The 12539-nt window shown below is 41.8% G+C and overlaps 1 protein-coding gene across 1 annotated transcript in view; it reads left to right on the top strand.

The window, feature by feature from the left end:
• The window catches only part of PLCL2 (phospholipase C like 2), a 208183-nt gene that overhangs the window by 132937 nt on the left and 62707 nt on the right, over nucleotides 1-12539 (top strand). The window contains exons 2-3 of the mRNA XM_036901029.2: nucleotides 6200-8686; nucleotides 10860-11063. Of these exons, the coding sequence (XP_036756924.2) occupies nucleotides 6200-8686; nucleotides 10860-11063 (2691 nt within the window). The remainder of the gene's footprint in view (nucleotides 1-6199; nucleotides 8687-10859; nucleotides 11064-12539) is intronic.

Here is a 12539-nt window from a genome sequence, read left to right as displayed (position 1 = left end):
TCACTTTTCATCTTTGAATGCCTCTGTTAGGAAGGGGTCTCTTTCCATTCCCCATGCCCCTCTTCATGGTACACTGCTGCTTCTGGGTGCTAGGCTTCTGATGGAGTCAGGGGGATTTCTCTGTCTTCCTGGTTTAGTTTCCATCTTAGGTAGTACCTTGCACCTGGGCTGCAGAGGGAGGACCTTCTCAGCATTCCTGCCCTGCTCCCCAGGGCAGCAAACTCTGCTCGTGTCTATGGTGAGTTTGGGCAGGAGGCTGCCTTCTGCCTGTCTCCTGGTGGTAGCAGAGTCCTACTTTTTCAGGTACAGCTCCTGAGTCCAAGAGATTCTTCTGCCTCTTGGGGCAGCAAATCTTTGCCTGGCTATGGAGGTATATGTTTTTTGCCTCTTCCCTTCAACAGCTAGGTGGCTTGCTTCCCTTTCTCAGTGGTTTATGGCTTCATGTAGGAAAGTGGTTGTGGCAGCAGGCAGTTTCATTCTGTCCCCAGTGGCAGCCGTCACCTGCCTGATGTCTGTACCTAGAGCAGAACTCTCTCTCCTGCTCTGCCCCAGTCTTTCTCAGGAGCACCTGTAAAGAAGACTTAAAATGAGTACACTGTCTCTGTATCTTGGGTTCCCAGTTACTCCAAACTGGAATCCTAAGCCCATGCTTGGCCCTTAGGAATTCCTTAAAATTTTCACTGATTTCTTCCTGTATGCTTCCATGGTAGACTCCTCCTCCCATGCTTTGCCAGACATGGCACTGTTTTATCCCCGTCTCTCACTGAGGGGCTTTTCACTCTGGAATCCCATTCCCTTGGTTGCCTTGTGAACACACTTCTCTGATGGATACTAGAAAATTACGCTTTTATAGATAGTCTGGCTTCTTTACTCATAGTCTGGGAATGATGTTCTATTTGGGCTTTCTGCATTCTAAACTGTCATCTTAACTGAACTTGCCCATAGTTGTGACTTACAGGTCACCCATAGGTTCCCAGGCCATCAGCAGATCTGTGCCCTCATAAACTCCTTCCCAAACCTGGGCCGGGATGAGCTTTTGGAGTACAGGAGAGGACATCATGGAAGAGGAGACCCAGGGGGAGAGGCATTCACGGTCCAAGTAGCTTCCTGTTACTTGCAATAAAGAGCTCTTCCACCGGAGTGGGGAACAGCATTTGACCATACCTAGCTTTTCCTCAAGTTATTTTATTCTTTTTCTGTTAATTAGATTTTGTAACTTTCAGAGTGACCATTTTTGCTCCAGATTCCTTTTTTTCCTTTTTACTCATCTTGGAGAGCACATCAAAGCTTTAAAGATGAATGAAAAACCTTGTAAGGTAACTCTGATGTGCCCAGCATGACTTATTTCTTCAAGTTATTGTTCATATTGTATACAATTCATATTGTATATGTTATTTCTTCAGAGTTATTGTTATTGAGTAAAAGAAAGGCCAGGCCTTGCTGGGCTCCTTTAATGGGTCTCAAGTTGTTTCTGAGGGTGTTTTGTTGTGTGAAGGATAGAAATTTCTTTAACCTGGCATTTCTCAGCTCTCTTTAATCCCAGACATCTTCAATAAACATTAAAATTTCAGACCTTTCTTTAATGCTATTTATAAATCAGGTTAAATAACTTGACTCAAAACAAGCTGGAAGGATAAACGGCTGCTTTGTTTCATACTACAGCCCCTGCCCCATTTTGTTAGCCCCTGTAAGTCCGGGGAAAGGAAATCCCAGGGCAAAATACCCCTAAAAACAAAATCAGTCAAAGGGAGAAATAAAGTTTAAAATCCGTTTATTGCTCACAAACTGCAGTTCCAGCCGTCTTTCTTCTCTTCCTCAAGCAGCCACAATACTGGCCCTCCCCCTCACCTCTCGGGTACACATAGGCCCTCTGTTGCCCAGGTAATCACCCATAGATATGGAGATGAACTTCTCCACCCCTAAGGAAAGATGCAAATGCACTAAAGCCATACTTCTTTCCACCTCAGAACGCCTATTGATATGCAGATACACTAAAACCAGGTAAGATATTCTGGAAATGTTTCAGTTTTACCCACAGCCCCCCACCCCCCACCAGAATCACTGCCTGGACTTGTTCACTACTTTGGCCTAAGTGTTGAAGCTGGATTTTGAAGTCATCATTTTCTCATGGTGTTTATTGAGAAGTAATCGAACAGAAAGGAGAAGCAAATCGGTTTTGAAATAAAGGAGAAATGCAGAGGGCATGGGAGGTTAATTCTCCTCCAGGAGGATGTCAGCTGAGTGCCTGAGACAAGACTTCAGCTCCACAGATAGGCTTCCTCTTCTCCAGAATGAGCTGGATTGATTGGGTTGGTGCCAAACACTCTGCTACCGGCAGAAGAAATGAGGCCCACCTATTTGTTACCTCTTTTCAGGATGAAAATGTATGAAATTGCTACTACCTCTTAAACATCCCAGATGATAATTTTAGGGGTCAGAAGGTAGTAATGACTTCTATTAAATCAAGTAAGCAGTCTTATTAGAAATGTGTGTGTTTTTTCATAGGGCTCAGTATTGTAAGATAGGTTCTAACCGAAATAAGCAGGCGACGAGAGGCAACAAAGGGCCAGGTAGTTTATTTGAGTGCAATCTCGGGCAATGTTCCCCGGTCTGGCTAGTTACAGACCGGGGAAGTCACAGGCAACTAGACAGGCAGGGAGTTTTTAAAGAAGGTAGGGGGAGGTAGAGCAGAGATTTATAGTGGCCCGAGGATTGGCTAGCCTAAGGCACATTTTTCAGGTTGGGAGGGGGCAGCAGCCCGGGACTTTGGCACATCATCAGTGTCTGACGTGCTCACCCCTCCCTCCAGTGCCTCCAACCTTACAAGTATAATATTTTTAATGTTAACTGTAAGTTCTATAAACATTTTTATTCTTCCTGAATTTGCTGTGGTGTAGAAAAGTTTGTGTAGCCTCTTTCTAATTCATTGCTTTTTTAAAATCATTCCCGCTACAAAATTGGTGTTTTGTAAATAAGTGTTATTTAAATGTATAATGAATCTTTAAGCTTCTTACCAGTTCAGAATTTTATGATTCATTATTTAGAATTCAAACTTTCAGGGTTGACACAGAGGCCAGTGTTTTTGCAAGTTGGCTTTCTTCCAGACTGGACATTTATTTTGTGTTACCTCTCCAGATGGTACCAAGTGCTGATGGAGCAGCAGAAATACACCAGTGGACCACGATCACATTTGTTGTTCTCACCATCAAAAGCTTTAGGTGACAAGTGCATACAACATAAGAGCCATCTCTAAAACATTTATACTATTTTTTAAAGTGTCTTGCAGCACCTCCATCTCACCAGAAACTTGAGTTTTTTTCCTCTGGTTTTAGATGATTAGTGCATGCAAGTTACATGCATTTAGTTTTCTTTTAGTTGAAAAAAACTATGTATAACACATATAGTTTGCTCACTCTTCATTGTTAAATTTAAACAAACTAACATCAAGAAGCAACATTGAAAACAGACCCCTGCTTTGCTATTGATCAACTGTTTAGCTTATGCAAGTACTTGATCACTGCTGGGCTAAAAAGTGAAAGCCAGGTAGAGATGAATAGGAGTGGGATAAAGATGGGAGTCAGGCAAGCTGGGGACCTGGATCTCCTGCTATTGAACCTCAGTTCCCCTTCCTTCCTCCTTTCCCTCTCCTCTTGGTCATGGGTGACCAGCTTGCCTTTATATCCACCCAGTGATGAGGGCAAGCTCATGCTTGTTCTCCTTTTTGGTCCCTAAGCAAGCACACCCCTTTATTGATGTTTTCTAATAGCTTTATCTGCTAGCAAGGTAGGAAAAACAGACCTTCTCATTCAGATATGGAGATGACAGGATGGTTCTAGGCAACAGCAGACAGAAGGGGAAGAAGAGACAGGCCGTTTCTGGTAAGCAGAGTCCCGCTGTTATTACCCAAGCTGTGCTTCAGGGACCGTCATGTTCACATATCTACAATCAATGATCAAAAGTCACCGCTCAAAGCCTGGGCTGGCTTATGAAAAGCAAGGCAATACTTTTAAAGCCACAAGCACTATTCCTGTCCCACAGATGTGGTGCATAAGCACGTATGTATGTTAACCTGCTTTACAATTTGCCTTTTCCCTCTTAATGACAAAGAGATCTGTGAATTTGAAATGTATCATTTGTAATAAATTATAAAGCGGTAATCAAATATTAATATGTTAAAAATAACAGAATAAAAGATTATAATGCTGAGGAAAATGCTATACTATATTTACTTTTTTAATGGATAAGCACCTCCATTTATCTTTGTTGCTTTTTACTAGTGGCACCTCTGAGATATAATTTATAAAGATTATAAAATTCCTTTACTTAATTAGTATGTTGTCTTTATTAAAGGTAAATGTGTGTTTTTAAAGATAAAGACAACTTTTGTTCTGAAAAATAGGAAATTTTTACATTTATTTCATGCCCTTACACATGACTGATTACAAGTTTAATTTCATGTCAGCTTGCTTAAATAGACAGAATGCAGTCTATGCTTTAGGGATTTGGGACAGCTCTGATGCACTATATCTTATAGATACAATTACCATAGTTTTTGTCTTTTATACTTTATTGTTCTGAGGATACAGTTGTAAGGAAATACTCTGCCTCATGGCTTTTATGTTTTATCTTGCCATTCAGATCATAAAGCCTCTACAGTTTATTCTGAAACTGAGGGAAATGATGCCCATATGATTTAAATTTTAGGTTTAATTACCTTCTGCAAATTGCTTTTGGAAGTACAGGTAGTCAAAAAGTAAAAGTGGTTTTAAATTTCAGACAAAGAGAATAGCATAATCATTTTTTAAAATATGGACGTTTTATTCAAAATACAGTCTCTCCAGAGCAGGAGGGTTAGAATTGCCTTTGTATAACATTTTACAGGCTCTTTTCTTTATTGCCATGAAAGTTATATAATCCTGACCTCCACCTCTATTCCGTAATGACTTACTGAAAATTTATCACAACTTTCATACACCTTCTGAAAAACCATTCCATGTTTCAGATTAAAATTGTAAAAGGTATTGTGAGGTCATTTGAACAATTTATTTTTTCAATAATAAGGTCATCTGTACAGAGAAAGAACTTAAATACACACATGAATGTGGTGTCAACATCTTAAGGTGAACACCTGCTGCGTATGCAGGAAAGTGTGTATTGGTGATGCAAACTTCTTTAGAAATAGATGCTGCCTGAAGTTTTAAGTGTTAATAATCTGTTTCATATTGGAAGTACTTAGGTGACATTGTTCGGAGCATTGGCCTGGTACATGGTAGTAGGCTTTAGTAAATCCAGCTCTGGAATTTGGAAGCATCTCCAGCTGTAACTAGGCCTCCCACCCAGACTTAATGTAACTGCAAGAGTTGGACCATATCTCTGAAGTATTTAGTACCATGGCTAATCTAACAGCAGACTCTGAAGAGCCAGGAATTTCTGCCAGGACCCCAGTGTCTACTCATTTAACACACAATTTAATGGCTCCTACTTAGCTGTTTCTGGTCATGTGGTATACACAGTCTCCAGAAGTTGCCCAGATATCTCAGTGAGTCCAAGCAGTCAAGAAGTGATTTTCAGACTGTAGTGTACATCCCCTTCACCTAGAGTGTTGTCAGAAATGCAAATTCCTGGGCACTGACCCCTGGAAATCTGATTCCAAGTGCCTAGGCATCTGCATTTAACCAGGTAACCCAGGCAATTCTGAGGCAAATGATCTAGTGAAATCCTTTGAGAAACGCTGGTGTAGATGTGTGTACAAGCAGGGCCGACTTCATGCGTGTATGACCTGTCTAGTTTTACAGGCCCCACACTCAGAAGGGCCCTGTCCTTGGCTTCATGGTCTTCTGTCACCTTGAAATTCTTAATAAGTTTTGATCAAGGAGTCCTATGTTTTCTTTTATCTCTGAGCCTTGCAAATTATGTAGCCAGTTCTCTATCCAAGATTTTATTGTGTTACTAAACTTGTGTTTCTTGACACATATGGATTGCAGTTTGGCAATAATGACTTTCTACCTGTTTGTATTAGGCTATAAATACCAAGGCCACTTCTAAGCTTTACAAGTGAATTAATTTCAATCACCATAGGATATACAATAGGAAATTCTAATAGGAAGACTTTTTCAAGGAACTTAAATTTTTATTCTTAGTGTTGAACACAGGAACCTGTGTTTATTCTGTTCTAAAACACTATGTTTTTCTCACCTAGGATGGTACAAAACAGAAGCGAGAACGGAAAAAGACTGTCTCGTTCAGCAGCATGCCGACGGAGAAGAAGGTCAGCAGTGCAAGCGACTGCATCAGCTCCATGGTTGAGGGCTCAGAACTCAAAAAGGTTCGCTCCAACTCTAGAATTTACCATAGGTATTTTTTACTGGATGCCGACATGCAAAGCCTGAGGTGGGAACCATCTAAGAAGGATTCTGAGAAAGCCAAGATTGATATTAAATCCATCAAGGAAGTGAGAACAGGAAAAAACACAGACATATTCCGCAGCAATGGCATTTCTGACCAGATATCTGAAGACTGTGCATTTTCAGTCATATATGGAGAGAATTATGAGTCACTTGATTTGGTGGCCAACTCTGCAGATGTTGCAAACATCTGGGTCACGGGACTGCGGTACCTAATTTCTTATGGAAAACATACACTTGATATGTTAGAAAGTAGCCAAGATAACATGAGGACTTCTTGGGTTTCACAAATGTTTACTGAAATTGATGTAGATAACCTTGGACATATAACTCTGTGCAATGCTGTGCAGTGTATCAGGAACCTCAATCCCGGTTTAAAAACTAGTAAAATTGAACTTAAGTTCAAAGAATTGCACAAATCCAAGGAAAAAGCTGGTACAGAAGTCACCAAGGAAGAATTTGTTGAGGTTTTCCATGAACTTTGTACCAGACCTGAAATTTATTTCCTCTTAGTTCAGTTTTCAAGCAATAAAGAATTCCTCGATACCAAGGACCTTATGATGTTTCTTGAGGCTGAGCAGGGTGTGGCACATATAAAGGAGGAAATAAGCCTTGAAATCATTCACAAATATGAGCCATCCAAAGAGGGTCAGGAGAAGGGCTGGCTCTCCATAGACGGGTTCACTAATTATCTCATGTCACCTGACTGTTACATATTTGACCCCGAACATAAGAAGGTCTGTCAGGATATGAAGCAACCTTTGTCTCACTACTTTATAAACTCATCTCATAATACATACTTAATAGAGGATCAGTTCCGAGGCCCCTCTGATATCACAGGATACATTCGAGCCCTTAAGATGGGCTGCCGGAGTGTTGAGTTAGATGTATGGGACGGGCCAGATAATGAGCCTGTAATTTACACGGGCCACACCATGACCTCTCAGATAGTCTTCCGCAGTGTCATCGATATCATTAACAAGTATGCATTCTTTGCTTCAGAGTATCCTCTTATCTTGTGTTTAGAAAATCACTGTTCTATTAAACAACAGAAGGTAATGGTTCAACACATGAAGAAAATTTTAGGAGACAAGCTCTATACAACATCACCCAATGCTGAGGAATCGTATCTACCATCCCCAGATGTCCTGAGAGGGAAGATACTAATTAAAGCAAAGAAGCTGTCCTCCAGTTGCTCTGGAGTAGAAGGCGATGTTACCGATGAAGACGAAGGAGCAGAAATGTCCCAGAGGATGGGCAAGGAGAATATGGAGCAGCCCCACAGTGTGCCTGTGAAGCGGTTTCAGCTCTGCAAAGAGCTCTCTGAGCTGGTGAGCATCTGTAAGTCAGTTCAGTTCAAAGAATTTCAGGTGTCATTTCAGATTCAGAAATACTGGGAAGTCTGTTCATTTAATGAAGTGCTTGCCAGCAAATACGCCAATGAGAATCCAGGGGACTTTGTAAACTACAACAAACGCTTTCTTGCCAGGGTTTTCCCCAGCCCAATGAGGATCGACTCCAGTAACATGAACCCTCAAGATTTTTGGAAATGTGGCTGTCAGATCGTGGCTATGAACTTTCAGACCCCAGGACTGATGATGGACCTGAATATTGGCTGGTTTAGGCAGAACGGGAACTGCGGCTATGTCCTTCGGCCGGCCATCATGAGGGAGGAAGTTTCTTTCTTCAGCGCCAATACAAAAGACTCCGTCCCAGGAGTGTCACCTCAGCTTCTTCACATTAAGATCATCAGTGGCCAGAACTTCCCCAAACCCAAAGGATCTGGTGCCAAAGGTGACGTGGTGGATCCTTACGTCTATGTTGAGATTCACGGAATCCCTGCTGACTGTGCGGAACAAAGGACAAAAACAGTGCACCAGAACGGAGATGCTCCTATTTTCGATGAAAGCTTTGAGTTTCAAATCAACCTACCTGAACTGGCCATGGTGCGCTTTGTAGTGCTCGATGATGACTACATTGGGGATGAGTTTATTGGCCAGTACACGATTCCCTTTGAATGTTTACAGACGGGCTACCGCCATGTGCCTCTGCAGTCACTGACAGGAGAGGTCCTCGCCCACGCCTCTTTGTTTGTGCATGTGGCTATTACTAACCGAAGAGGAGGAGGGAAACCTCATAAAAGGGGCCTTTCTGTGAGAAAAGGGAAGAAATCCAGGGAATATGCATCTTTGAGGACATTGTGGATTAAAACTGTAGATGAGGTATTCAAGAACGCCCAGCCTCCCATACGGGATGCTACGGACCTGCGAGAGAACATGCAGGTACCGTTATTGTGTTTAAGTGTTTAATCAGCAATTCTCCTTCTTAATGCATGTGCACAGCTTATGAATATATCGGAGGGCTTTTCTTATGATAATTTATTTGATTTTAAATGATCTCTAAATTCCAATTGGGTATTAGTTAACACTGGTGTCATTTTTTTTATCATTTAAGTTTCCAAAAGTGCAGCTGATACTGAAATACTGATACTGATACTGAAATACTGATACCATACTAGAATATACCAGTCTTGTTTCTGTTTCATATCCTAGTCCCTGTTAATTATGCACAAAACTTTCCCGCTTTTTCTAATACTATACATGGGATGGGAATCTCAGGTTTTTCTGAATATTTTGGAGCTGAAATACAAATTGATGACCTATCAAAATAAAAGGGACACGTTCTAGGCCTTTCTTATGGAGCTGTAGTGCTGGGAAAAGAGCGAGCACTTAATGAGCCATTGTGCTTGCATTCTGAACCTCCTCTAGATTTTAGTGGACAGCAATTTCATTGTTTAAACAAAAGACATATGGTATATATGTATGTATTTATTAGAAGTCTAAGATAATTACCTGTGAACTATATAATGACTAAAAGCAGTCAGTTACGGTTTATATATGTGAGGATTGTCCACATACCCAGCAGTATACCAGGGCCCATGAACAATACAGAGCCAGCAGCAAGGGCCGCCCTAAGCAGCCAAGAGAAGCCGCCCTAACCCGGCCCAGGGTTTGAGAGGTGCCAGCTGCATGACAGCTGCCAGAATGTGTTTATTAATATGCATAAAGCAGTTATGAGAAGACTCAACATGTCACCCTGTACCAAGTCTGTGTTTACCCCATTAATAAACAGACCATCCCACCATAGAGAAATTTTTTCTCTTTCTCTCAAAGTAAAACCATAGCAGAAATGTGAAAGGCTATTCCCTATTCTGAGGAGAAAATGGTTTGTAAACCCTCAGCTCCCAGCAAGCTCCCCAGTGGCCCTGCCCCAGCCACTGAGAGAACTCGCTGAGGACCCTCCGGAGCACCACACATCTGTACGGAGCCCCACAGAGCAGCCCGGCTGTGATGTTTCATTAACACCTGCTGCGCAGGCATCTGGGCCATGAGGCTGCGGCAGTGAACAAACACATGACTTTAGCTGGGTCGGGGAGAAGAGCGGCAGGGAATGGACAGGTAGGGCAATGGCGGACGTAGCCAGAGCTGTGCAGAAGAAGACACAGGGCCTGGAAAGCCTAGATCCCTCCCCTCTGATCCCATTCTCAGCCCAGATCAGCACCTAGTGTGCCTGGAATGATGCATTGTTTGGTTAGAATTTACCTCTTATTACAGCATAATGATTAAAAGCCCAGGCCTCAGCATCAACAGATTTCAAGTAAAATCTTGACTCCTTCACTTAGCACTGTGTGACCTTAGACACACACAGCAGAGAGAAGCAATAGCTGAGGCTGTTTCCTCGTTGAGAGGATTAAATGGGGTAATGTGTAATAAATATGCTGTAGCTTAGCACTTGGTGAGTACTCAAAGAATGCCAAGCATGGCATTTTGCTGAAGGGTTTTCATGAATGGATGTTTTAATGTCATACTTCTGGTGATTAGGAAAAAAGAGAGGGAATAGAGATCCATGCAGATGCTAATGTACAAGGCCATTGGGGGGTCAGGCCTACCAGCAGACCCAGGATCTTCAGAGTCTCTTCAGACTTGGAAGCAGCAGGCCATAAAGGTGGGAGAGACTCAGGTTTCTGCCTCACAAATACTGGTTTCCTTCTTAAATGGCTGGCATATTGGATACTCACTTTAAACCCAATTTGATTATTTTGCTTAATCTTCCTTGAGTGCAGAAGCCATTCTTGCTGCTTGCTCATAATCACATGTGAGCATTAGCACTGCTGTGAACTTTGATCTGAAAACAAGCTTTGCCCTTCAGAAGAATTTAACTTATTTGCATTTTCTGTACTTTCGATAAACTGGTATTACAAATGTCTATTACTCTATTTACTTTGGAAAATAGCCATTTTCCCCCAAGATAAACATCATTAGCCAATTCTGGCATAACATCTCTAATAGTTGTTATACCAGGCAGTTCAAATATAGTCGATAAGTAATCAAGTATAATATCCATGAGATATTAACCCCTGGTTAATAACAGCGCCTCCTTTCTTCCATCTAATAGAATGCAGTGGTGTCGTTCAAGGAGCTGTGCGGCCTCTCCTCTGTGGCCAATCTCATGCAGTGCATGCTGGCAGTGTCTCCCCGTTTTCTGGGGCCTGATAACACACCCCTGGTGGTCCTGAATCTCAGCGAGCAGTATCCCACGATGGAGTTGCAGGGAATTGTGCCAGAGGTGCTGAAGAAGATTGTGACAACCTATGACATGGTGAGCCTGTCTTTGTACTTTATGGAACCAGGTGAGACAGGTGTCTTAGGACAACACACCAGATGTATTTAGGATCGCTCGCTAAGGGGTGCTTTCCTATTTCATTCTTCATTTACCTAGGTTGGAAAAATTATTCCTCTGACTTGCTGTATTTGAAAAAGTTTAGTGTTTTGTTGTTGTTTTAGAAAGCAGGATTTAGAAACACTTCCCTCAGTTGGATTAAATAGTAATTAGCTTTTCAAGAATATATCTGAATTGATTTCTAAAGCATACACTATTTCTGCATGTGCATTGTAAGGAATCTTTTTTTTCTTTATCTTCCGGTACAATGAGCCATTGATTCACTCACTTTTATTTTTTCATTTTTCAAACTGGTAAGTAGGAGATTTATTTTTTTCTAAAATAAGTTTTAAGAACCATAGGGACAGGCACTTCCATCACATGACTTCTGCACTGTGTGATGTTTTCTTTCCTTACAGCAGCTGCTCTGCGACACCTATAATTTGTAATCAGCTTAACATTAATGAGGTATCCTCAAGACACCTAGAATATTACATTTTTGCACTTCGGGTGTATCTTGCACTTTCTTAATCACATCTTGCTCTTATTGTATTTTTGATCTACCATAATTCTAAGAGATAACAGTGGGTAAACAACCCTGTCCCAAGCTCCTGATGTAGCTGAAGCTGTCGGAACTCGCCCTGTGCTGGCACGCGCTCTCCAGCGTGCCAGGGTTAAGGGTGGTGTCAGACACTCCCCACCACAGGGGCCGGGCGGCCAGCTTGTACTCTTCAGGGAGCTGAGAGGTTAGAGGCCTCACCCACCATCGCCTCCACGCTAAAAGCATGAATTCAGACCACAGAACACTAGGCTTCTTCTGACATAGCTTACTGTGGTCAGAACCAGAACAGAATTGACAGCCATAAGCTTTAACAGAAATATTTTTAACTGTTCTATAAATAGATCTGGAAGCTGCAGTTCTGAGGTACTTATACAATTCAAAGGAAAGGAAAACACTTCAGGGATGTGAGTAAACGTTGCATGGGAAAAAGGGTCCCATAATAAAATAATTTGGGAAAATACTGGTTTGCATAAAATTAACCAGATGTCTTTACTGTGGGACTCGCCAGGGTCTTTTATTTCTGGCACAGTGAGGTCCCGAGAGGGTGGCAGATACAGTATGCCCTGTTTCACAAACTGACTTGACTGTGGGATACTGTTAGGTACTTGGCCATAATGTACTATACTTGACCATGAAGATACCATGGTTCTTTTTCACTTCTTAAGCAAGAAGATCTGGAAATACAAGTCAGAAGAATGCAAAGTTTTGAACAGCATATCAGTTCATTACCTTAAGAAAATGATGCTTGAGCTTTTCCCTAGGTTTCTGTGCAGGAGCCACATGTTGTAGCATCTGCTTCTTATTCCCTGCTTTCCATCTTTGAGTTCATGGTAATGTCACAGATAGGACGGACT

The sequence above is a fragment of the Manis pentadactyla genome, chromosome 14, assembly GCF_030020395.1.
Source record: "Manis pentadactyla isolate mManPen7 chromosome 14, mManPen7.hap1, whole genome shotgun sequence".
NCBI classification, from domain to species: domain Eukaryota; kingdom Metazoa; phylum Chordata; class Mammalia; order Pholidota; family Manidae; genus Manis; species Manis pentadactyla.
This window is presented reverse-complemented; position numbering and strand designations above follow the sequence as displayed.